This window comes from Theropithecus gelada, chromosome 6 (genome assembly GCF_003255815.1).
Source record: "Theropithecus gelada isolate Dixy chromosome 6, Tgel_1.0, whole genome shotgun sequence".
In the NCBI taxonomy this organism is placed as follows: Eukaryota; Metazoa; Chordata; class Mammalia; order Primates; family Cercopithecidae; genus Theropithecus; species Theropithecus gelada.
In genome coordinates, this window is record NC_037673.1 from 174,656,373 (window position 1) to 174,682,427 (window position 26,055).

The 26,055-nt window shown below is 47.6% G+C and overlaps 1 protein-coding gene across 1 annotated transcript in view; it reads right to left on the reverse strand.

Moving 5' to 3' along the window:
* The window catches only part of COL23A1 (collagen type XXIII alpha 1 chain), a 358,464-nt gene that overhangs the window by 318,443 nt on the left and 13,966 nt on the right, over window positions 1-26,055 (reverse strand). Inside the window, exon 2 of the mRNA XM_025388238.1 lies at window positions 9,436-9,502. Coding sequence (XP_025244023.1) covers window positions 9,436-9,502 — 67 coding nt within the window. The remainder of the gene's footprint in view (window positions 1-9,435; window positions 9,503-26,055) is intronic.

The window sequence follows — 26,055 nt, forward strand, 5'->3', positions numbered from 1 at the left end:
AGCCCGAATTTGGAGAGGAACCCGGGGGGGGGGGTGCTTGCCGGTCGGGGCCCCCCCCCCACGCCCCCTCCATCGGGGAAGCAAGGGAACACACACAAAAAAAAAAAAAAAAAAAAAAAAAAAGGCCGCTCCGGTCTTGTCTCCCCAGAGTTTCAGGGATTCTCCGCTACAGCTAACCCTGAGGGTGCTCTGTAAGTACCGGGTGAGCGGCAAATGCTCTAGAAATCTGTTTTTTAACAGATAGTCTACCTTTCACAGAATCTTCGTCACCTCCCCAAACCAACAGCAAACCGCTTGGTTCCGGAACCATCTGGAAAATTCCGAGGGTCTTCCATTTTTGGAGAGACACACCAGAGCAGGTGGTGAACTTTGTGTGTCACTGCTCTTGGTCTGAACTTTTGTGTGCTTTCTAGTAATTTTAAAATATATGTTAATATATTTTATATATAATATGTTTATATTAATATATATTTAAATATATACACAAATTATTTTCCTTTTACATTCCTGTTCAATTTCCATAGAATTTAATGAGTATAATGAGCTCCATCTAGTGGTCACAAGAACATCGCCAAATTCCAACGGTCAGCACATAAACTTCAACATCTTTACTTATAGGACATGCTACATTTTATAACTGATAGATTCAGGTGGCTAGACTGTGCTTTAAGGGAAGACTTCTAATTATTTTTTTCCTTTCATCAGTGGGTCTTACAAATTGGTTCTTAAGGTCCACTGCCCAAAACCATGTTTATCATCTTCTCTTCCAAATGGATCCCTCTTTGGGGATTTCCTGTTTCTGCGCAGCTTCCCCTCCCCAAAGGCACAGAGCTTCAGGCTTCTCTTGTCTTCTCCCATGCCCATCCACCCTGTTTGTGAGTTCTGTCCACCACATGACCCGGTGCCTCTCACAGCTGTTCCCGGCTATCAACTCTCATGGCCCTCATTCAAATTCTCATGGCCATTCAACAGAGTGTTATCAACCCTCCTCCCCGTGCCTGGCACCATGCTAGGCTCAGGGGATGCTGCAGTGAACCAGGCAAGCTGTCTCCTGCCCTGAGCACCCCCTCAGGGGACTCTCTGTTGGAACGAAGTATGATCCAGTCTGTCCTTCACGCTGTTTCCAGAGCCCCCTTCTTAAAGGTAAATTCCACTCAGACACCATCAACTGTGACTCACGGAATAAGGCCTGAATCTCTCTCCAGACCCTGGACTCACCCTCCCCTCCCACTGCCACCTTCCAAACAAACAGAGTTCCCGCCAGTGCTTGGAGATCTGCTCTGCCTCCGCTCAGGATGTCAGTCTCTCAGAATGCGCCCCCCATCCCAGGCGGCTAAACTAACAACCAGTCTTCAACACCTTGCCCAACCATTGTCTTCCCCAGGAAGGAGCCTCCTCCAACCCAGATCCTCCTGACCTGGAGTGACCTCTCCCTCATAATTTCTGTAGGACTGGTTTTTCCGTAGGACTCATCCTATTCTCCGCATCTATTCTGGGTCTTGTGTCTGTCCTTCCTTCCTCTAACAACTGGGTCTGCAATTACCTCTAGGAATCTTAGTCAATAGCTCCCCCAGGACCAGCACAAAATAGGGCAGGAGAGACAAATGAATAAATGAATGAATGAATGAAAGAATGCACAAATACCTATGCATAGTGAAGCGAGGGAATTGCAACCAGCCTCCAGAGTATTCTGGTGCCCCCCGCCCAAAAATCAGAAACACAAATGACCTCCTTTTACTTGGTAGAGTCTGACATAACAAGACAGCTGCCTTATAAGCCACTCAATTTTGCCATAAACTCAAGTCAACTGAGATTTAACTCTTATAAATATATATGTATCATTTTTTAAAATTCTATGAGAAATAATCCCAAAGAGGGTAACAATTTCTTGCTTTGAAGTCCTGAGAGAGGCTGGGCAAGGTGGCTCACCCCTGTAATCCCAGCACTTTGGGAGGGGATCTTTTGAAAACAGGAGTTCAAGACCAGCCTGGGCAAAAAAAGTGAGCCCCCAACTCGTCAAAAAAAAATTTTTTTTTTAATTTTTTTTTCAGAAGGAGTCTCATTCTGTCACCAGGCTGGGGTGCAGTGGTGTGATCTCAGCTCACTGCAACCTCTACCTCCCGGGTTCAAGTGATCCTCCTGCCTCAGTCTCCTGAGTAGTGGGCGCCCGCCACCACACCTGGCTAATTTTTGTATTTTTAGTAGAGACGGGATTTCGCCATGTTGGCCAGGATGGTCTCGATCTCCTGACCTTGTGATCCCCCACCCTTGGCCTCCCACAGTGCTGGGATTACAGGCATGAGCAACTGCACCGGCCAGGAAAAATTGTTTTAATTAGTCATGGTGGCACACGCCTGTGTTCCCAGCTATTATCCCAGCCGAGGTAGGAGGATCACTTGAGCCAGGAGGTCAAGGCTGCAATGAACCATGACTGCACCACTGCACTTCTGCCTGGCCGACAGAGTAAGATCCCATCTTAAAAAAAAAAAAAAAAAAAAAAAAGAGTCCTAAGAGAGCATGTACCCTTCGCTATGCTCTTTTCCAGTCAGCAAAGGCAGTAAGGCAGTACACAGGCTGAATACGAGCAACTTTTACTACTTCTGTTCCGCTCTGTGACATTTTCCAGAAACTATCAATGAAATGTATCAGATTCTGTGTAACTTCCACATTGTGCTTTATATGGTCCTAAGTGGAGTTTCACTCCTGTACGCAAACTGCCAAATGTTTTTATGGAGCAGAGGATTTCTGACTCGTATTACACTCTGGATTATTATTAATTTCTGGAAAATCACCCCATGCTGCAAGCACAGTGCCCATCCTTGGAAACCATGTCTCCGGAATATTCTGCAAGGATCCAAAAAGACACAAAAAGAAAACGACAAGGATGACAACATTCTAGAATGTTCCTGACAATGTCCGGGCAGTTTGAGCCTGGTTAGTAACAAGTGGAAACAGCGTGAGGGGCAGAAGCCCAGCCGTGCTTGAGGCCTTCTGGGCACGTGGGTGGCTGATGAGGGTTCACGGCCTCACACTTTCCTTTTCTGTTTCACTCCTGCGTCACCAGCATCTTCACACCCACGTCCCAGGAGAACGTGCCAGTAAAGTCTGCCAAGTCCTTGCTCTTCCCCTCCTGAAGATTCCCAGTGGCCTCCCACTCTGTGTCTCTTCTCCTTTCCTCTCCGGCAGCTCCCAACTGATGACGATGGACCTAACAACAGACTCGCTCTGAGGACGCAGGGCCAGGCCTCGTTCTAAGCTGTCTGCATGTGTGAACCCATTTGATCCTGAAAACAATCCCCTGACACAGCTACTCTCAGAATCCCCACTTCACTTGACAGGTGGAAAACCGAGGTGCATGGAGGATAAGTCCACGTGTGAGGTCATGGAGCCGGTGAGCGACAGAGAATTGGGCCACGCAGCCTAGATGGGAAGTCAACATGCTTTCCCTTAGGCCACGCTGCCTCTTGGTGTGTTTTCTCTTTTTCTTTTTTTTGAGATGGAGTCTTGCTCTGTCGCCCAGGCTGGGGTGCAATGGCTCAATCTTGGCTCACTGCAACCTCTGCCTCCTGGGTTCAAGCAATCCTCCTGCCTCAGCCTCCCGAGTAACTGGGATTACAGGCATGTGCCACTATGCCCAGTTAATTTTTGCGTTTTTAGTAGAGATGAGGTTTCGCCATGTTGGCCAGGCTGGTCTTGAACTCCTGACCTAAGGTGATCCACTGGCTTTGGCCTCCCTAAGTGCTGGGATTACAGGTGTGAGCCACTGCGCCTGGCCCTCTTGGTGTGCTTTAAGTGGAGTCAACCCTTTGGTTACACCTTTGTGGACCACCTGGCGGTGACTGGCCAGCCATCACTGGAAGGCCAGTGGTCACCTACTGCTTGTGCCCAGCTATATTTGTTCTCTCTTCCGGGAAAAGATCCTAATTTTTCAGGAAGGAACCACCCTCCCCAACACCACACGCTTCTGGTACTGTCAACCCCTGGGTCCAAGAATGGTCACATGACCCACCAACGACCTGGTCCAATAACGTGCCCCACGCTCCAGGTCAGCGCAATTTTTCAAGGAGAGGCACCTGCCCCAAGCCAAGCAAATTAGGGTTCATTCTGGGGCGTTAAAAAAAAACATGGTAAAATACACATAACATAAACCTGAGCATTTTAAAGCACGAAGTTCCGAGATTAACACATTCACGGTGATGCACAACAACCATCCCCTCTCTCCACTTCCTGGACTTTTCATCTTTCCCAACAGAAACTCTACACCCCTTAACCAATAACTCCCTGCATTAGTTGTCTGGGTGTGGCCATAAAAAGGTACACAGGCTGTGCGGCTTCAACAGCAGAAATGTGTTAAGGTGCTGGCAGGCTGATTTCCTTCTGAGCTCAGGGCTCAGAAAAGGTGTCTTCTCCACGTGTCTTCGCATGGCCTGCCCTCTGCATGGGTCTGCATGTCCAAATCTCCTTTTATTATGGGGACAACGGTCATGAGGGCCCACCCTAAGGCCTCATGTGACCTAATCTCCAAGGTAACACTGTTCTCTCCAAATACAGTCCCATTCTGAGGCCCTGAGGGTTAGGACTTCCAGATGTGAATATGGGAGGACACAGTTCAACCCGTAACACTCCCCATGCCCCAGTTCTGAGACTTTTGGGAAAGAACAGTGCTGTATCTGCTGGGGTTGCTGAGCACATGTTATATACACCTAGAGCTATACTGGCGGCCACCTTCCCAAGCACAGGTCACTCCAGAAGAGACTGTCTGAAGACAAGCTGAGAAGAGCTGACAGAGGAGAGCGAGCCCTGAGTCCAGATGGGCCTGAAGCCAGCTGTATCTTGGACCTTTCCATTTCTAGTTTTGTGCACTAAAAATTTCCTTTTTTGCTTTATTAGTGCAGGATGATCAAATACTAATTAATGTTCTGATGCTTGTAACCCAAAGAGTGAGCGAATGCAAGGGCCAGAGTGACCCATGGCTTCAGGACACGCAGGGTGGGACCACAAGGCAGTTATTTACAAGGCAGAGTCAAGATTCAAGCCCAGGTTCCCAGGATCCAAGGTGCTGGCCCTCACCTGTTCTCTGGGATGCCCCCGAGTCACTACTGTTCACAGCACCGTGGAGGCCGGGCCACAGGGCAGCCCCCAGGGGTAGGCTTCAGGACCCACCTGGCCACAGCCCTCCCTGCAGCAACCTGTGTTTGCTGCCCTAAGCCCAGCTTCTCCCCATAGACCGAGGGCTCCAGTCCTTCAGTCAACACCCTCAGGCCTGCAGCGTGCCTGGCAGAACAAAGCACAAGGAAGTCAGACAACAGGCTACACAGCAGGCCTTCTTCCCTCCATTGCAGGACACATGCAGCCCTGTCTGAACAACACAGTGTCGGAAATGACCCAAATGTCCTTGGCGGGGCTGGCCAAGTGCATTACAGGGCATCCCAATGGCATGGCCAGATTCTTTCCTGGACCAAAACAAGGCAGCAGCTGTCTCTGATACACAGACGGGCATAGACCACCTCAAAGAGACACGGCAAGCCCATGAAACAGATAGCCCGTGAAAAACAATGCGGGACACCTGTTGGAGGAGGAGGAGGAGGAGGAGGAGGAGGAGGGGGAGGAGTTACTACTTTAAAATTAGCTGAAATGGGCCAGGCGTGGTGGCTCACGCCTATAATCCCAGCACTTTGGGAGGCTGAGGTGGGTGGATTGCCCGAGGTCAGGAGTTTGAGACCAGCCTGACCAACATGGTGAAACCCCATCTCTACTAAAAATACAAAAATTAGCTGGGCGTGGTGGCGGGCGTCTGTAGTCCCAGCTAGTTGGGAGGCTGAGGCAGAAGAATTGCTTGAACCTGGGAGGTGGAGGTTGCAGTGAGCCGAGATCGCACAACTGCACTCCAGCCTGGGTGACAAGAGCGAAACTCTGTCAAATAATATAAAAGAAAATTTAAAAGCTGAGTGTGGTGGCTCATGCCTGTAGTCCAGCACTTTGGGAGGCTGAGGCAGGTGGATCACCTGAGGTCAGGAGTTCAAGACCAGCCTGGCCCACATGACGAAACCCCGTCTCTACTGAAAATACAAAAATTAGCTGGGCGTGGTGATGGGAGCCTGTAATCTCAGCTACTTGGGAGGCTGAGGCAGGAGAATCGCTTGAACATGGGAGGCAGAGGCTGCAGTCAGCTGAGATTGCGTCATTGCCCACCAGCCTGGGCAACAAGAGTGAATGAAACTCCATCTCAAAAATAAATAAAACAAAATAAAAAGTAAAATAAAATAAGACATAGGGCTGCCGCGGCAACAAATTACCACAAGCTCTCCCAGTTCTGGGGGCAAGAAGTCCAAGGTGCCTGCGGGTGGGCTCCTCAGGGAGAGTCCCTCCCACACCCCTCCGTAGCTCTGGAGGCTGCCGGCACTGTGGTGTTTCTCGGTTGGCACATGCAGCATGCCAGTCCCCACTCACCAATCCCCACTCTGCAGTCATCTAGCCCCCTGGTTTGTGCTTCTGTCTCCAATCTCTCCTTGCCTCTTCTAAGGACAATTGGCATTGTATGTAGACACACCCTAAATGCTGAATGACCTATTCTGAGATCCCTGATTACCCCTGCAAAGACCCTATTTTCCAAGGTCATATTCACAGCTACTGGGGGTTAGGACTTGGACATATTTTTTGAGGGCAACAGGATTCAACCCACTACACTATTTTATTGAGGAGAGTAAGGCTCACCAGAGCCAGCTCAGGCCCCCCTGCCAGTCCTCCTGCCAGCGATATCCACTGGCTGGGGCAAGAGAGAAGTCCCTGCCACCACGCTCAGCCTCACAATGGGGGGCACATCCAGAAAAGCCACCCCTCCTCTGGCCTTGCTTATCTGCCTGCTGCAGGCCAGGATCCAACACAAGATTCCGCTGACTCCCGGGCTGCTGCGTCGGGAGCTGCGGCCAGCTCTAATCAGACGGGGAGCCCCGCTGCAGAACACGGTCTGTGTCTCCACACTCCAAACGCCCGCAGGACACGCTGGAGCCTTGCAGCCTTGGAGCCGGGGAGAAGAGGAATGAGTGAGGACTTCTGGTGTTGGAGGCAAGGGCCTCTGTTCTTTATAAGACAAGGGGCTCATGTGCTAGCCTGCTGGGGATTAGCATTCATGAAGGCTCTGGTCTAAAGGGCTCTCGAGGTGATGGGAGAGAAAGTGCAGGCATGCACATGGGTGTGCTGAGGGGTCTGGCTAGGGTTGTCGTGCTGCACCCCAGGGCCACACTGACCACACCTGCCAGGACGGCCTCCATCAGAGCCTGGAGTTCCTGGGACAGCATGAGCACGGTGCTGATGGCCAGCAGGGACTTCCCAGGGAGCAGGGAAGTCCACCATGCCTTCCTCTCAGTGGGACTGGAGGCTCTGACCATCCCTTCAGTCCCCCATGGTCTTCCCCAGACCTTCTTGGGAGCCTCTTTCTAGAGGAGTTCAGGTCCCCTGTTCCCTGCTCCCTACTTCTGATGGAAGGCAGGACACAGGTCCATCTGTAGTCACTGGCTTTAACTTATACCTTCTCCATAACCTCAGAAAGCCCCCCAGAGCCTGCTTCAAGGTGTTATCATTTACTGATAAAGACCCTCCGTGCTAGTAAGGGGCAGACCCAAGATGTGGCCCCAGTTCGGACTGATCCGGGAGCTCCATGCCAGTCAGCATCCCCCTTCTCCCACTCTCCATCCATCATCTGTCCTGGGGACTTTCAAGCCTTCTGTCGGTAACCCACAGCAAGAAACCCGTCTCACGCCACCCACGTCCAATCCACAAATACTAATAGCCAAAACCAAAATCTCACTTGGGCGTTTTTCATTCCAGACTTCTATGCGAGTTCAGAGTTTCATGCTAGTGGTTGCTGGCGGCACCCAACTAAACTGATTTGGTATCTCACAAATGGGGTGTGACTCCCAGTTCAAAAAACACACACATAGGTATGCATCCAAATAACACTCAGAAAGAGGGGGACGAAAAAGAAGGATTGTTGGCATTTTACACATTTTGCAGATCATCTAAAAATCCATTTATGGATGTGAATTTTTCCTCCCATTTAATTGCAATTTCTGACTCTTTTTTTTTTTTTTTTTTTTTTGATGGAGTCTCACTCTGTCACCCAGGCTGGAGGGCAATGGCACAATCTTAGCTCACTGCAACCTTCGCCTCCCGGGTTGAAGCAATTCTCCCACCTCAGCCTCCTAAGTAGCTGGGACTACAGGCACGTGCCACCACGCCTCGCTAATTTTTTATATTTTTAGTAGAGACGGGGTTTCACCACGTTGGCCAGACTGCTCTTGAACCCCTGACCTCAGTTGATCTGCCCGCCTTGGCCTCCCAAAGTGCCGGGACTGCAGGCGTGAGCCACTGCACCCGGCCACAATTTGACTTCTTGATCTGTGAATGGAGTCATTCCCTTGTCAAATCCTCTTTCTCTTATTAAAACCTCGGAAGTCCTATAAGGCTAGCTCAAGCTCAACCACAAAAATCATCTTCCACCCAGCCCTCACAGACAGAAGTTTCACACCATGAGACTCACCTTTGCAGAAATCTCGGGGCATCTCCCAACCCTGGGATGTTAGTGAGTTTGGTTTCTGGACCACTTGGCTAATGGAAGGAATGACAATGAGGACAAGGGACACTGCGCAGTTCCTGTGTTCTCTGGACCAATAACAAAAGTCACCTTTCCCTGCATGTCAAGAAGTCTGAGATACATCACGATTTTCCACTCATTCACTGGTATTAGACACCATTCTAAAGGAGGGTCATTCTAACTCTGAAAACACCAGCGTTAGAGACCACACAAAGCTCCCCTGAGGACAGCCAGGAGACCTGTTATGAGCCTAGATTCAAGCCATGTGGATTAGGAGTCAACAATTCCTGGTTTCATTCACAGCCATGCGGCTCTACACCAGCAAAACCAGAGAAAGTCCATGATAATCTGAATAATTCAGACCTCGTTTCCTGTTTCCTTCCTCTGCCTCCACTGCAAGAAATGAAAACAAGAAGCCTATGTCCACTAGATTATTTATCTACCTTCTGCACGTCTGACATAGAGCTCTGGTCGCAATGTTGGTGCAGTGGGGGCGACTGGTGTTCCAGGCTGTCACCTCCCATCAGTTCACACCCCTTTCTCCATCTTTGAAATGCGCCAGCTGCTACTCCCTTACCATCTAAGTCTTTAGGCAGCTAAGTCATCTCTGACGATGTCTTAGCTCCTCCACCAATACCACCCAGCAAACCGAGTCAGTTTACTTTGCTGGAAACTGACCAGAGAGCCTACCAGGGTCAATGTGGGAAGAAAAGGCCCCAGAACAGTGCACGAAGACGACGGCCTGACACCCCAGTCCACCTTCTAGACCATGCTGTTCTCAGCAAACCCAAGCAAATGGCGGCAGCAGGCAGGAGGCAGAAGGGAGCTCAACCTTCACTTACCTGGGGGGCAGACACATTCGGATGGGGCTTCCCGAGCAGTCCGGAGCTTCACTAGTCCGTCCAACTTCTGAGTCGGAAAAAGAAAAAAATAGAAAAAAAAAACAAAGAAAGAATGAGTTTCAGAACAGAGAGGGGTAAGAGTGGAAACATCAGCAAAACCAAATGTATCTAAACCATCTACAGTGCTGGGGGTGTCTATGAGACCATCTCTCAAAAGATCATTAAATTCTATAGGGAATTTTAGAATGAGAAAAAACAAACACAAACACTAAACAGTTACTGGTGAGTCCCTGAAAAGGTGGCAGGTTTCTGCTTTGTTACAGCATTTTCAAATAGAATACCAAGAGTTACGAACAACAGAAACAGCTTCCTGCAAGTCAAGAAAAGCCACAGCGACCACCACTCCTGAAGGGAGCGAGGCTGGGGCTGAGGGAGGCCTGGGGAGGGCAGATCAAAGCTAGTCCTCCAGGCGGCTTTCTGCACTCACAAGGCCACCCCGTTCACACCCGGTAAGTCCCCAAACCCCATGGCTGCAGCCCCTCCCAGCCCACAGGCCCGGCCCCTGACGGCCGGGGCTAAATCACCCTGATGAAAACATTTTCCTTTGTTGTTTTCTGTTTTCCATTTTCCTTACTTACCAGTGGGGATCTTTGGTCTAGAAAATTTGGTTCAGTAAAATTTCACAAGAATCCCTACACATGCCCAGCCCTGTGCCAGATTTGGGTGAAAGGAAAAGAATCACCACAGAAAGAGGGTCAAAAGGCACAGCTCCCCTACAGTGCAGGGATTGCTCTGGCAGGCTCCTGGCCCAGTGAAACCCTATGGGCACCTCTGAGGCCAGAACAAATGGTCCCTGCCTCACAGACGAGGAATGCAAGCTTGGAAAAAAGAAATTTGTCCTGCATCCCAAATCTAGGTTTAGAGGAATGAAGCAATTGGCCCAAATCCCAAAACTAGCCAGAACTTGAGTCCCAATGAAGATACACGGTCTTAACCTTTCTCTAGGAGGGAAAAAAATCCCCCTAAAAGCAAAACACAGCAGAGCACAAATCCGTGCAGACCGAAGTGAAGAGTACAGCGCTACCGTAAGAGCAGAGGGCTTCATGCTCAAACGGTGAACAGTAATTTTTAAGCACTGCTTTAGAGGAGGAGAGAAGGGCACCCCTTGGTCTTGAACTCTTGACCACCAAGCCTGGAATCTGCATAGAGGACAAGACCCCAGCCAGGCCCTGTCTGCCTCTGACTGGAACATCCCAGGACCAGGAGACTTCACCAGGGCACCTCCAGCCACCGGAAAGGCAGTTCCACTCCCCCTCCCATTTCATCCTCATTTTACAGACAGGCAGCAAAGAGGCACAGAGAGCCAAGCAGCTCCTATAACAGAGGAAGTTACCATGGTGTAAGTGTGTCGGGGTTGGGTCCTGCCGGTGGGTTCGTGGCCTCGCTGACTTCAAGAATGGAGCCGCAGCGTGGTGGCGGGTGCCTATAATCCCAGCTACCCCGGAGACTGAGGCTGGAGAACTGCTTTAACCCGAGAGGCGGAGGTTGCAGTGAGCCGAGGTCGCGCCCACTGCACTCAAGACTGGGTGCCAGAGCGAGACTTCACCTCAAAAAAAAAAAAAAAAAAGAATGGAGCCGCGCGCCAGACGCGGTGGCTCACGCCTGTAATCCCAACACTTGGGGAGGCAGAGGCGAGCGGATTACCAAAGTCAGGAGATCGAGACCATCCTGGCTAAGACGGTGAAACCCCGTCTCTACTAAAAATACAAAAAATTATAGCCGGGTGCGGTGGCGGCGCCTGTAGTCCCAGCTACTCGGGAGGCTGAGGCGGGAGAATGGCGGGAACCTGGGAGGCGGAGCTTGCAGTGAGCCGAGATTGTGCCACTGCACTCCAGCCTGAGCCACAGAGCGAGACTCTCTCAAATAAAAAAGGGTGGAGTTGCGGACTTTCGCAGTGAGTGTTACAGCTCTTAAAGAGGGCACTGACACAAAGAGTGAGCAGCAGGGAGATTTACTGTGAAGAGCCAAAGAACAAAGATCCCACAACCTTAAGGACCCGTTCACACTGCTGCAGAGTGTGTTGGCCAGGGGAGCAGCTTTTATTCCGTTATTTGTCCCCGCCCATGTCCTGCTGATTGGTCCATTTTACAGAGTGCTGATTGGTCCATTTTACAAACCTCTAGCTAGCTACAGAGCACTGATTGGTCCGTTTTTACAAAGCACTGATTGGTGCATTTTACAAACCTCTTCTAGGAAAAGTTCTCCAAGTTCCCACTTGACCCAGAAAGTCCAGCTGACTTCACCTCTCCAAAGCAGTATCAGGGCAGCCGGAGGGTTACTCCAGGGGGTGCCTTTAGGCGCACTCACTCTTCCATCATCACTGCACTCCCCAGCCCTGACTCTGCAAGCCCTTGGCTTGCCCTGTAAATCGGAATCTGGCTAGGCCTCTGGATGCCAGGCTCCCAGGTCCCCGCAGGGACTGGACCTGCCACTCACTGCTGCTCTGGATGGAGCTGCCCAGCTGTCCCACAGGGACCTTGTGAGCAGCCTGGGCCAGCCCCCAGCCTCCAGAGGCCCCCTGCAGCCTGTGGGTGAGAGCTGCTCCACCCCAGCGCAGCAGACACCACCCCTACTCATCCCCACTCCCAGCAGGGCTGCCTGGGGTGGAGTCCATGAGGGGCTGAGGCTTTTGCACAGAATGGAGCACAGTGGCCACACCTGTGTGAGACAAGGACTCACTCTGTCATCCAGGCTGGAGTGCAGTGGCACGATCTCCACTCACTGCAGCCTCAACCTCTCAGGCTCAAGCAATCCTCCCACTTCAGCCTCCTGAGTAGCTGGATATACAGGCATGTACCACTACACCCAGCTAATTTTTAAATTTTTTGTAGAGACGGGGTTTCACTATGTTGCCCAGGCTGGTCCCAAATTCCTGGGCTCAAGCAATCCTCCTGCCTCTCAGAGTGCTGGGATTACAGGCATTGAGTCACCGCGCTCAGCCAGAACTCACTTTTTTCCCCATTGCATTTGCAGATATTAAAGCAGATTTCAAAATATACTTGGAGAAGAAACCCAACGTTTTCATTTAAGCCAGTCAATCTGTGTGAGAAGCTCTCATCTGTTTTTATCAGTGCTAGACAGGACAGAAAGGACTTCCACACTAATTTCATTTTTTAAACAAAAGCATTTCATGCCAAAAACAATTCACTTCTAACAACTGCTGTCACACTTGGGCTACTGCTATCACATCTGAACCTCTCTCCTGAAGAGGGAGAAGGATTTTATCAACTACTGATAGGAAACACAATTACTTTTAAGCTACTCTTACCTTAAAATAAAAAGCTAGGTACTGTTAATGCTAGTGGCGGGATCATAGGTTACTGGGATTGCACTGGTCATTTATCCTAACTCCCTTTGTGCTTTTGTTTCTCTAGATTAGATGGTGAATCTGTAAAGTTTTCTCTCCTGGACCCCTCCCCTCCCCCACCTCCAGGCCCCTCACTTTCTATGTCCTGACTACTAAGAATACAAAGTGAAATGTTTGAATGAGAAACCCAATCTCACAATCTTTAACTTCATGCTCTTTTTTTTTTAATCCTAAGAAAATATTCCTTTGTGTCCAGGTTTGTAAAAATGACTTACAAGCCTCAACATTTTATATTCAATTATCTGGCAGCACCCCCAGCATCTGCAAACAATATGGTCCTGGTTTTACATATGCAAACAAGTCCTGACTCTAAAAGTAAATAAAGGATGAGTTTCTGAGAAAAGACTAGAGACATTGGGTGAGTTCCCTTCTAGAAGAACTGGGAAGGAGAACTTGAAGTCTGGGGGAGGGGTGGCAAGAGCTCAGGGAATCAGGGAAATCCTGGTTTTAAAAACAGCATTCATGACATAGTCAAGAGGATACGTTTATGAATGATCTGTTGGGGCACTGGTCTTGAACACTTCACCAGATGTTTGATCACATCCTCAAGTGGTTTTTTGTTCTGAGGAAATATAGATTGACAAACAAAAGAAAGATGCAATGATTTATTCCTGTAAAATGCTGTAAATAATTAAGACATTTCTATCCTTTGACTAAAAATTCCTACTCTGGGGAATATATTCTAAGGAAATAAATCAGCAGAAGCAAAACATGATATTTATGAAGCAGTTGCACTGTACAACAGTGGGAATGGTTTAGTGAAAGATGTGGAATCCCCTTGATGCAGCTGTGACATCAGGAAATAGCATTATGAAAACTGTATAGCAACCAGGAAAAATGCTTATGCTACAATAAATAAAATGTCTACATTGACGTAGAAACACAGGCACGGGGGAACAGCAACTAACAAAACAACCCAGGTGGGTGATGGAATGATGGTGATTTACTTCTTTCTGGGTTGTGGTAGTATCATCTTCTCAGTGAAAAACAAAAAAGCCTGAAAGTAGAAGAGACAGTGTAAACCCTTGAAATCTCCCTGCTGAGGGCAATTTCAGAGCGATGGACTCTGTCTCCCCAGGGAGACCCAGCTCCAGGATCCATCCTGTGAATACATGCACACCACAAACACCAGAGGAAGCGCTTGTCAAGAACCAAATGCTGACCACGGGCACAGCTTCTCTGCTCTCGGTCTACCCGCTTATGAAGAGCCAGTTCAAGCCTTCTCACCACCATGAGCAACCCACGGGGACTCCCTTTCCGAACCCCTTTAAACGTTCTCTTTTGATACCCCACCACGACGATGATGATGACAAATACAACCGAAGCATTATTATCAAGACTGGATTACTTATTATGGGCCAGACACTGCGCCAATTGCTATTATCTTATCTATTCCTCCCGATAACCCCCATGAGGCTGGGATTCTTATTACACCCATTTACAGATGGGAAAATTGAGACAGAAAGAGAAGTGTCAGGGCTGGACTTAAATCCTGGTAGCAACTGACACGGATCACAAGGCATGACAACCTCTGCTCCCAAGTAATGTTCCTATCTACAAACATTCTTTAAAGCGATCAGGGCTGGGCGCGGTGGCTCACACCTATAATCCCAGCACTTTGGGAGGCCGAGGCAGGCAGATCACCTGAGGTCTGAAGAGTTCGTGACTAGCCTGGCCAAAATGGCGAAACCCCATCTCTACTAAAAAAAATACAAAAAAAAAAAAAAATTAGCTGGGCATAGTGGCACACACCTGTAGTCCCGGATACTCAAGAGGCTGAGGCAGGAGAATCATTTGAACCCGGGAGGCAGAGTGAGTAAGATTGTGTCATTGCACTCCAGCCTGGGCAACAAGAGCAAGGCTCCATCTCAAAAAATAAATAATAAAAATAAAGTTGCTATCAGAAGCCAAGCCATACATAACTCAGACAGAAACCAGTACAGTGTCTGCAAAAGGTTGGGAGAGTGACAGGAATTAACTACAAGGGCAGCATGGAGGAGATTAAGGGTGACAGAATTGTTCTGTGTGGTCCTGGGGTGGTGGACACATGATTATGCATTTGTCAAAAACCACAGGACTGTCCATCCCAAAGAGTGACCTGCAATGAATACCAATTACAAACCAAAAGTCAGGACGCTGGAGAAACTCATGCTAGAATAACAAATCTGACCATATTAAAGTTGCATGACATCACCTCACTGAAGGTTGGGGAAAAGTGTAGCTGACCTAAGTAACGTTGCAAAATGGTGTTTTCATTGAAAACTCTAAGGCTGGCCAGGTGTGGTGGCTCATGCCTGTAATCCCAGCACTTTGGGAGGCAGAGGTGGGAGGATCACCTGAGGTCAGGAGTTCAAGACCAGTCTGGCCAACATGGTGAAACCCCTTCTCTACTAAAAATATAAAAATCAGCCTGATGTGGTGGCGCATATCTGTAATTCCAGCTACTTGGGAGGCTGAGGCAAGAGAATCACTTGAACCCGGGAGGCAAAGTTTGCTGTGAGCCAAGATCGTGCCACTGCACTCCAGCCTGGGCAACAGAGTGAGACTCTGTCTCAAAAAAAAAAAAAAAAAAAAGAGAGAGAGAGAAAAGAAAACTCTAAGGCTGAAGACAAAAGGAATCTGATGTCAACACTGTACTCTAGCTAGGAGGTAAAGATGTTTCTCACAGGGATTCAGGTTAGCAATTTTGAAACTACTTTCTATACACATTAGGGTTGAACAGATAAGTAAACAAACTATGAGTAATGAGAGACAGGTTTCTCACTGTCCAAGAAAGAAGTTACAAATAAGCAAAGGAGGAAAGCTACAGTGAACCCTGTGGTGCTGAATCAGAATCAAAGACAAAACTATGAGGTCATGTTCATGTTCTGTATACAGATAGATAGCAGAAATAATCACAGATATGTGCATATAGAGGAGTCAATATACATGTTTCTATGCCCTCCCTCTGTCTGCAGAGAAGTTCTACAAACAGTCATACCCTGGTAGTAACAAGCACACACAGTACCCAGATCTTGGTCTCTAATATCATTCTCCAATAAAAGGAACCAGGGCTTCCTGGAGAGATGAGAAATGAGAAATTCTAGGGCCAAGGCAGAAAAACTACAAGATGAGCCTGGAGTCTTACAGTGCCAGAAAGTAAGGAAGTGCTTTAGAAAGGGGTTGGGGTCAGGGGCACTCATCAAAGAAACATAAGAACCAACCTGAAAGGCTGGGCGCGGTGGCTCACGCCTGGAATCCCAGCAATGTGGGATGCCGGGACCGGCAGATTACTTGAGGTAAGGAGTTCAAGACCAGCCTTGCCAACATGGTGAAACCCTGTCTCTATTAAAAATACAAAAATTAGCCAGGCATGGTGGAGCACGCCTGTAATCCCAGCTACTTGGGAGGCTGAGGCACAAGAATTGCTTGAACCTGAGAGACGGAGGTTGCAGTGAGCAGAGATTGTGCCACTGCACTCCAGCCTGAAAACCAACCTGAATGAGCTTAGAATGGCCAAAGCTGAAACAATTTAAGCAACAAAATAAATAATGTAGTGTGGTCTTATAACGCAAAGAATAAATTAAATATCCTTGAGTCTATAGTGATATACATGATTAAATAAATAAATGGAGAGAAGAGATAAAATTCCTTACAGAATTCCAAACATATATGTAAATACTTCCCCCTTCCTGGAGGTGAAGCTAACTTCCCCTCTCTCCTTGATGTGGGCTAGAGTTAAACAAGAAAGCTGGCAGATTTCCCTTCCCTTAACCAAGTGATCAAGGTTAATGTCACAGGAATACCTCATTCTGGCCCCATGGGCCCCCGATAGGATGCCATGAACGTGGCAATCCACCTCAGTGGGATTCTTTCCAAACGCTGCTCATGAGGAGTATTAGACTATCCCAAACTGTGGGACATTCTATAAAACACCTGCTCAATGTCTCAAAACTGTCAAGGCCATGCAAAGCAAGGGATGACTGAGAAATGGTCATAGATCGGAAGAGACTAAGAAGACAGCACAACTAAATGCAGTGTGTGTCCTAGATGGACCCTGGAATAGGAAAAGGACATTAGAGAGAAGAAATGGGTGAAATCTAAATAAGGTGTAGTTTAGTTTAAAAAAAAAAAAAAAAAGCACAATCACAAAGTCACTTACCACCAACTAAGATATAGCCTTGTTCTTTTTTAGAAAGATCTATTTTTTTAACTGGGAGGTGAAATTCACATAACTATTAACATAAAATTAACCATTTTAAAGTGAACAATTCAGTGGCATTAAGTAGATTCATAATGTTGTACAATCATGCCCTCTATCTACTTTCAAAACACTGTCGTCACCCCAAAAGGAACTCCTATATCCTTTCCTCCCCAGCCCCAGCCCCAGCCACTACCAGTCTGCTTTGTTTCTATGGGATTTGCCTATTCTGTATACTTCACATAAGCAGAGTCAACACCACTTGTGATTTCCTTGCCCTTTGTCTGGTTCCTTTCTTTAGCATGATGTGTTTGAGACTCATCCACACTGGCATGGATCATTCATTCTTTTTATGACTGAATAATATTGCATTGTGTCTACACTACCATTTGCTTATCCATTCATTGATGAACATCTGGGCACTTTCCAGCTTTTGGCTCTTGTGTATAGTGCTGCTGTGAACATAAGTCTACTTTTATTTGAGTATCTGTTTTCAACTCTTTGGGGTATAAACCTGGGAGAGGAATTGCTACATCATATGGTAATTTCACATTTAATTTTTTGAGGATCCCACCAAACTCTTTTCCATAGTGGCTGAGTCATTTTACATTGCCACCAGCAACGTATGACAGTTCCAATTTCTCCACATTCTTGCCAAAAGATCCTTGTGGATGTGATACGGTGTATCATTGTGGTTTCGATTTACATTTCCCTAATGACAAATGATGTCGAGATGCTTTTTATGTCTTTGTTGGTCATCTGTATATCCTGTTTGAAGAAATGTCTGTTCAAGTCCTTTGCCCATGTTAAAATTGGGTTGTGTGTAGTTTTGTTGTTGAACTGTAGGAGCTCTTTATAGATTCTGTATACTAGACCCTAATCAGATACAGGACTTGTGAATATTTTCTCACATAACAGATAAATTCTTGATCAGGATTCTAACCACCTCCAACCAAGATGCAATATGAGTGTGTTAACATCATCTTGAATGTTGGTGGAAGTTTTCCAATGGTTTCATGCTGGTCTTCACATTAGTCCTTATTGAGATCGTGCTATAATATAAGTAGGATATTGTTACAAATATATTTGATCTGATCCTCTTTAGTTAACAGTAATTGTATTTGTTTTCTATTGTTGTATAACAAATGCCACAAAGTTAGCAGTTTAAATACACATTGACTATATTACAGTTTGTGTGGTCAGAGGCTGGGCATAACTGCAGTTGGTCTCTGCTCAGGTTCTCACAGGCTGAAATCAATGAGTCAGCTGGGGGGTTTCTTCCTGGAGCTGAGTCCTCTCTCAAGTTCCTGTGGTTCCTCGTGGTTTAGCAGGAAGGCCTCATCCTCTTGCTGGCTATTGGCTGGGGGCTCTCAGTTCCCAGAGGCAGCTCACGGTTTCCCGCCATGCAGCTCCTCCACACCCCTTCATGCTGCACATCCCTGACCTCAGGAGGGGCCTCATCCCTTTGAAGCGCTCACTTGCTTAAGTCAGGGCCACTGAATAATCTCCTTTTTCACTAACTCAAAGTTGAGTGATTCATTAGTAACTCAATCATAGGAGGATAGCCCATCATACCCACAGGTTCTGCCTGCACTGGAGAGGAGGGAACTGTACAAAGTCTATTCACCAGGGAGCAGGAATCTTGGAGACCATCTTAGAACTCTGCCTGTCACAGTATCACAATTCATTCCTTTTTCTTTTTCTTTTCTTTTTTTCTTTGAAACAGAGTCTTGCTCTGTCACCCAGGCTGGAGTGTAGTGGCACCACCATGGCTCACTGCAGCCTCGACCTCTTGGGCTCAAGTCATCCTCCCGCCTCAGCCTCCCAAGTAGTTGGGACTATAGGAGCCACCAAGTCAGGTTAATTTTTCTGTCTTTTGTAGAGACCAGGTTTCATCACGTTGCCCAGGATGATCTCAAACTCCTGAGCTCAAGTGATCTGCCCACCTCGGCCTCCCAAAGTGCTGAGATTACAGGTGTGAGCCACTGTGCCTGGCCTAATTTCTTACTTTTGACAAATATACTATGGTTATGTACATATGTACAGTTTGTACATATGTTTTTCTACATTAGTACATTAGTTTTTCTACAAATCTAAAATCACCCCCACATTTTAAAAAGACCACATCATGAATTTACACTTACAGGCAAGATAGAGTGACAATGACTAGATTTGCCCTTCTGCCTAAACAACATCAACAACAAAACCCACACATGTATTCCTGCATATAAAACAATAATTTTGAAGATGCTAGGGCCAGGCAGGCGAGGACAGTGATCTCTGAGACAGGCACAACTGCTCCAGCTTCCCATCTGGGGAGTGGCCAGGCTACGCACATGGAGGGGGGACACGGGTGGTGCCTGGCAGCCTCCCGATTTGAAGACATGGGGCTGGGAGCCAAGGGTGGCTGAGGCAGTCAGAGTGTGCAGAACAGAGGACTGGAAAGGTGAAAGCCACCAAGATCTGCTGAGGATCCCCTTCGAGTAGGAGGCGGAGGGCCTAATCGGCCCCTGCAGGCAAGGAAACGACTGAGGTCAGGAGAAGAACCACCCAAAAGGATTCCAGGGCACCGCAGACAGCACTCACACAGGGCCCGGGAGAATGCTCGTTCCCACCAGCCAGCCCAGGAAACCTCATAACCCACTGTCAGAAAGTACTGAGGAGAGGCCAGGCGCGGTGGTTCACACCTGTAATCCCAGCACTTTCGGAGGCCGAGGCAGGTGGATTACCCGAGGTCAGGAGTTCGAGACCAGCCTGGCCAACATGATAACATCTGGTCTCTATTTTTTTTTTTTTTGAGACGGAGTCTCGCTCTGCTGCCCAGGCTGGAGTGCAGTGGCCGGATCTCAGCTCACTGCAAGCTCTGCCTCCTGGGTCCACGCCATTCTCCTGCCTCAGCCTCCCGAGTAGCTGGGACTACAGGTGCCCGCCACCTCGCCCGGCTATTTTTTTGTATTTTTTAGTAGAGACGGGGTTTCACCGTGTTAGCCAGGATGGTCTCGATCTCCTGACCTCGTGATCCGCCCGTCTCGGCCTCCCAAAGTGCTGGGATTACAGGCTTGAGCCACCGCGCCCGGCCCATCTGGTCTCTATTAAAAATACAAAAATTAGCCAGGCATAGTGGCGGGTGCTTGTAATCCCAGCTACCTGGGAGGCTGAGGCAGGAGAATCGCTTGAACCCAGGAGGCAGAGGTTGCAGTGAGCCGAGATCGCACCGCTGCACTCCAGCCTGGGTGACAGAGTGATCAGAGTGAGACTCCATCTCAATAAATAAATAAATAAATAAATACTGAGGGGAATACCAGGAAGAGCCCTGCCTTGCCAGTAGGGAAGAGTTAACCCTAGGGCCTAGGTGAAACACCGCTCTAGTCCCGCCTAACAGATCCCAACGAGACCCTAAAGGACCAAACTATTTCCAAGTAACTTAATTGCGGCATCACACAGCCCAGGAATAGATATACAAATGCAAAAATATTCAGCATCTCGTGAGGTAAAATTCATCATGTCTGGCAGAGGAATAAGAAGTTTCCTGCAGGAAAATAGGCCCTATAATGAAAAAAAAATTAATCAATTGAAACTGGCCCAAAACCGTCACAGACGTTAGAATTAGCACACAAAAACATTTTTAAAAAGTATTATAACCGCACTGCCTGTGTGCAAAAAGCTAAGCAGAGACAACAAAGTATTTAAAAGACTGAAACTGAAATTCCAGAGATGAAATTTCATCAGATCTGAGATGAAAAACATGGTGGAAGGGATTAATGGCAGATGAGACGCTGCCAAAGAAAAGATTATAAACTTGAAGACAGCAAGAGAAACTACCTAAAATGAACACACAGAGGAAGAATTATTTTTAAAAGGAAAAGACAAAGAAGAGGGCTAGTGAACTGCGGGACTTCGAGCGGCCAAAATATGTGTAACTGGAGTCACCAAAGAAGAGGAGCGAGAAACAGCAAAATAGAAAAAAAAATTTTGAAGAATAGTCAAACACTGTTTTCAAATTTGGCAAAAATTATAAATCCACAGATCCAAGAATCACCATGAAACCCAAGCACAAAAAAAAAAAAATCAAGAAAACGACACCAATATATATCATAATCTGACCGCTTAAAACCAGTGATAAAGAGAAAACCTTGGCCGGGCGCGGTGGCTCAAGCCTGTAATCCCAGCACTTTGGGAGGCCGAGGCGGGTGGATCACGAGGTCAGGAGATCGAGACCATCCTGGCTAACATGGTGAAACCCCGTCTCTACTAAAAATACAAAAAATTAGCCGGGCGACGTGGCGGGCGCCTGTAGTCTCAGCTACTTGGGAGGCTGAGGCGGGAGAATGGCGTGAACCCGGGAGGCGGAGCTTGCAGTGAGCCGAGATCGCGCCACTGCACTCCAGCCTGGGAGCACAGCGAGACTCCGTCTCAAAAAAAAAAAAAAAAAAAAGAAAATCTTAAAAGCAGTCAGAGAAAAATGACATATACATGAGCAAACTGGAATTGTCCTACACTGCTGGTGGAATCTGAAATGATGCAATGGCCTTCAGCAACAGTTTCTTAAAAAGTTAATCACAAACATATCATATGCTCAGCCATCCCACTCCAAGGTGTTTACATCCAAGAGAAATGAAAGAATAAATCCGTACAGGGACTGGCACATGAATACCCATAGCAGCTTTATTTATAATAGACAAAAACTGGAAACGATCGAAACATCCATCAATAGCTGAATGGATAAACAAATCGTGGCATATCCATATAGTGAACTAATACTCGGTAATGAAAAAGAATGAATTAACTACTGTGCAAAAGCAGTTCTTTGTATAACCACTACATAAACATACTAAAGCATCTCTCAATAACTACTCTGAGTGAAAGGAACGAGACTAACAAAGAGAGTGTTATTCCACCCAGAGAAAATTCCTGGGCCGGGCGCGGTGGCTCAAGCCTGTAATCCCAGCACTTTGGGAGGCCGAGGCGGGTGGATCACAAGGTCAGGAGATCGAGACTATCCTGGCTAACATGGTGAAACCCCGTCTCTACTAAAAATACAAAAAACTAGCCGGGCGCGGTAGCGGGCGCCTGTAGTCCCAGCTACTTGGGAGGCTGAGGCGGGAGAATGGCGTGAACCCGGGAGGCGGAGCTTGCAGTGAGCCGAGATCGCGCCACTGCACTCCAGCCTGGGAGACACAGTGAGACTCCGTCTCAAAAAAAAAAAAAAAAAAAGAAAAGTCCTGGAAAATGAAAATGAATCAATAGTAACAGAAAAATCAGTGGCACGTTGGTGGCAGGCAGGGAGGGGTGGAAGGGAGAGAATTAAACGCGGCAGGAGGAAACTCTGGAGGGTGAGGGATGCCTTTCCTATCGAGATTGTGGAGAGGGTTTCATAGTTGTGCACAGATGTCAAAATTTATTAGCCGGACACAGTGGCTCACACCTGTAATCCCAGTACTTTTGAAGGCCGAGGCGGGCGGATCATGAGATCAGGAGTTCGAGACCATCCTGGCTAACACGGTGAAACCCTGTCTCTACTAAACAGACACAAAAAACTAGCCGGGCGAGATGGCGGCGCCTGTAGTTCCAGCTACTCAGGAGGCTGAGGCAGGAGAATGGCGGGAACCCGGGAGGCGGAGCTTGCAGTGAGCTGAGATGGCGCCACTGCACTCCAGCCCCGGCGACAGAGCAAGACTCCATCTCAAAAAAAGAAAAGAAAAGAAAAGAAAAAACAATGTATTAAGTTGTGCATTTTAAATTTGTAGAGTTCACTGTATGTCAATTATACTTAAAAAAAAAAAAAAAACAGGCAAGCAAGAAAAATCCCTGGCCATGGCTTCCACAGCATTGGTGGGGTGGTGGAGTATGTGTCCTGGGCACAGAAGGCATCACACAGCCTCAGGTTCTGTTTGGGTTCAGTGCCAGGTAAAGCCCCCGGCAGAGTCACAGCAAAGGCCAATTGTGAGAGCATCTGGCCCAGCCACCGCACTTGGCAGGAGCCGCCTGGCTTTTCTCTAAGGAATGTGGGTTTAATCAGCGACTCCCATTGGCACACTGAGTGACTCTCTTTCAAACCACGTCAGCAAACGCATTTCCTCAAGGGTCCCTGATAGGTCCGGAAATACATTAACATGTTTGGAAAGGGTTGGTCTACAAACAAATGGGATTCCTCAGTAATCCTTCATGCACATTCACATTCATTATTGTTTAAAATTATTTTTGTACAAAATATTCACAGCAGCTTTATTAATAATAACCCAATACTGGAAACAACTCAAATGCTCATTAACAGGAGAGTGAATAGTGATACAGTCATACAATGAAATACTACTCTATAACACAGAGTTACTGATACATGCAAATACATGAATACATCTCAAAAGCACTATTTTAAACAAAACAACCACACGTAAAAGAAGACATACCATACCACAGGGTTCTTTTTTTTTTCTTTTTTGGGACAGAGTCTTGCTCTGTCACCCAGGCTGGAGTGCAGTGGTGCAATCTCTGCTCACTGCAACTTCAGCCTCCCGGGTTCAAGTAATTCTCCTGTCTCAGCCTCCCCCAAGTAGCTAGGGGTACAGGCACCCATCACCACGCCCAGCTAATTTTTGTATTTTTAGTAGAGACAGGGTTTCACCATTTTGGTCAGGCTGGTCTTGAACTCCTGACCTCAAGTGATCCACCCACCTCGCCCTCCTAAAGTGCTGGGATTCCAGGCATGAGTCACCCACCTGGCCCCCAAGGGTTCTATTTATATGAGGTTCTAGAACAGGCAAAAACGAGCTATTGGTGATAGAAAGCAAGATGGTGGTTACCTCTGGGTGGAGACAAGAAAGGGGCATAGGGAATTTTCTGAGGTGTTAAAAATATTCTGTATTTATTGGAGATGTCAGTCATGGGTGCATATATTTGTCAACATCCATCTAACTCTACAATTAAAATCCGTGATTTTATTGTGTGTAAATTATATCCCCCCCACCTTTTTCTTTTTTTGAGACAGAGTCTCGCTCTGCTGCCCAGGCTGGAGTGCAGTGGCGCGATCTCAGCTCACTACAAGCTCCGCCTCCCAGGTTCACACCATTCTCCCGCCTCAGCCTCTCAAGTAGCTGGGACTACAGGCGCCCGCCACCACGCCTGGCTAGTTTATTTGTATTTTTTAGTAGAGGCGGGGTTTGACTGTGTTAGCCAGGATAGTCTCAATCTCCTGACCTCGTGATCTGCCCGTCTCGGCCTCCCAAAGTGCTGGGATTACAGGCTTGAGCCACTGCGCCCGGCCACCCCCTTTTTTTTAAAGAGTTAGAACAAAAAAAAAAAAGTAAGTTGCAGGATGTGGAGGGAAATTCTCAGGGGAATCCCACAAGCAAACCATGCCAGCCCCTCAATTTGTCCAAGCATTCTACTTGCCATGGGGTTCGATGACTCCACAAATACTGCTGTTTGCTGCAAAGATGCCAATGAAAAGGCTGCTTCCATGAAATATTTGGCAGCCGTTTAAATGCTCCTTGCAGGGAGACATTCAGATAATATAAGTTGTTTCCCCAGAAATATACACACTCTGAAAGAGCAGCTTACTCCAAAAGGGTGGGTCAAAACTACAGCATTCTGTTTCTTGCGGCAACTGGTTTGAAGTGTCAAGAAACATAAGACAATCTACGTTGTCTTTCCCACTGCATGAATGTTAAACGCGGAAGGTATCCAGGAGCCTAGCATCTCCGAGTTGGAGAGAACGAGGACACCATCCACCTGACATCTCTTTAAACCAGAGTCCCTTCTCCAGCACTCCTGCTCAATAGGAATCCAGGCACTTACTTGATTTGACGCGTGAGATCAACACTTCCCAGCCCGTTCTTTTGGGACAACTCTTCATTTGCTTTCAAGTTCTTACCAGCCATTAACTAGCAATCTGCATCCTGATATCTTTCACGTGTCAGTCGCTTTTTTACCTTCAGGAGAAGGAAACGACAGCTCCACACAGCTCCCCACCTGTATTCGTAGGGTCAAGGGGAGCCATGCTGTTCATTCGATCCATCCTTTCTCAACACCACTTCTTGCCTTATGAGTGCTGCAGAAATATCCGCCAATGAAAAGAAAAGCGTCCTGCTTTAGGAAACAGGAACCTCCAGGTCTTAACTACTATCCTGGGAAAGAAGTCAGCCACAAAACTAAGGGATAATCGGACAGTTAGGAAGGACCTCTTAACCTCAAAATATCAACCCTTCCTGAGGCTGTCTTTTCACCGTTCCAGCTTCATTCGTGGAGGGAATGAAGAAGCTTCCCTCGTCAAAGACCCCTTTGGAAAGTGCAGCATCTCCCAAGGAAAGTCACATATTCAGCTGCTTATCAGCAACAACATCTTGTTTTTCATGTTAATTTGCCATTCACAACACACTCCCATGTGTTACCTCCTTAGACCCTCACTAGAAGCTCCTGCAGAAGATAATGGATTATTAATATTTCCACCTATCTTTTTGGAAGATAAATCTCAAGCAGTTCCATGGCTCACCTAGACCACCTCAATGGGCAGTGGCAAAGTTGGAACTAAAAAGCAAGTCTTCCCATAGCAGGTCCCGTGCTCTTCCCATAGACAAGGCACCTGCCACCTGGTCCTCCCTATTCAGGAGATTGATTGCTGTGAGAGCAGAAACAGAATGCAGGACAGTTCCTGGGAAAGGCAAGAAGAGTGCATGAGCCATTGTGTTGGCGTTGAGGAGAAGGGGCTCAGGACAGGAAGGAAGCGGGGGCCAGGCCCACCTTCACTTGCTCCAAGTTTTGCCAGGCATATCTGTCCTCAGAGAAACTCACATACACCGGGTGTTCAGAATATGACTGTAGCCACAACTACTTCACAAGTCTTCCAAGCCAGCCAGTCAATTCATTGATTCCTCTAGCAGCAATGGATAAAAACCCAACTCGAATTGGCCTGGACAGTGGTGTCCACAGGGGCTTGAAGGTCACGAAGCCACAGTGCTTTTGGCAGTCCCTCAATAGCCCCTCCGACTGCGTTTCTCCTAGTGCAGCAAGTCGATGC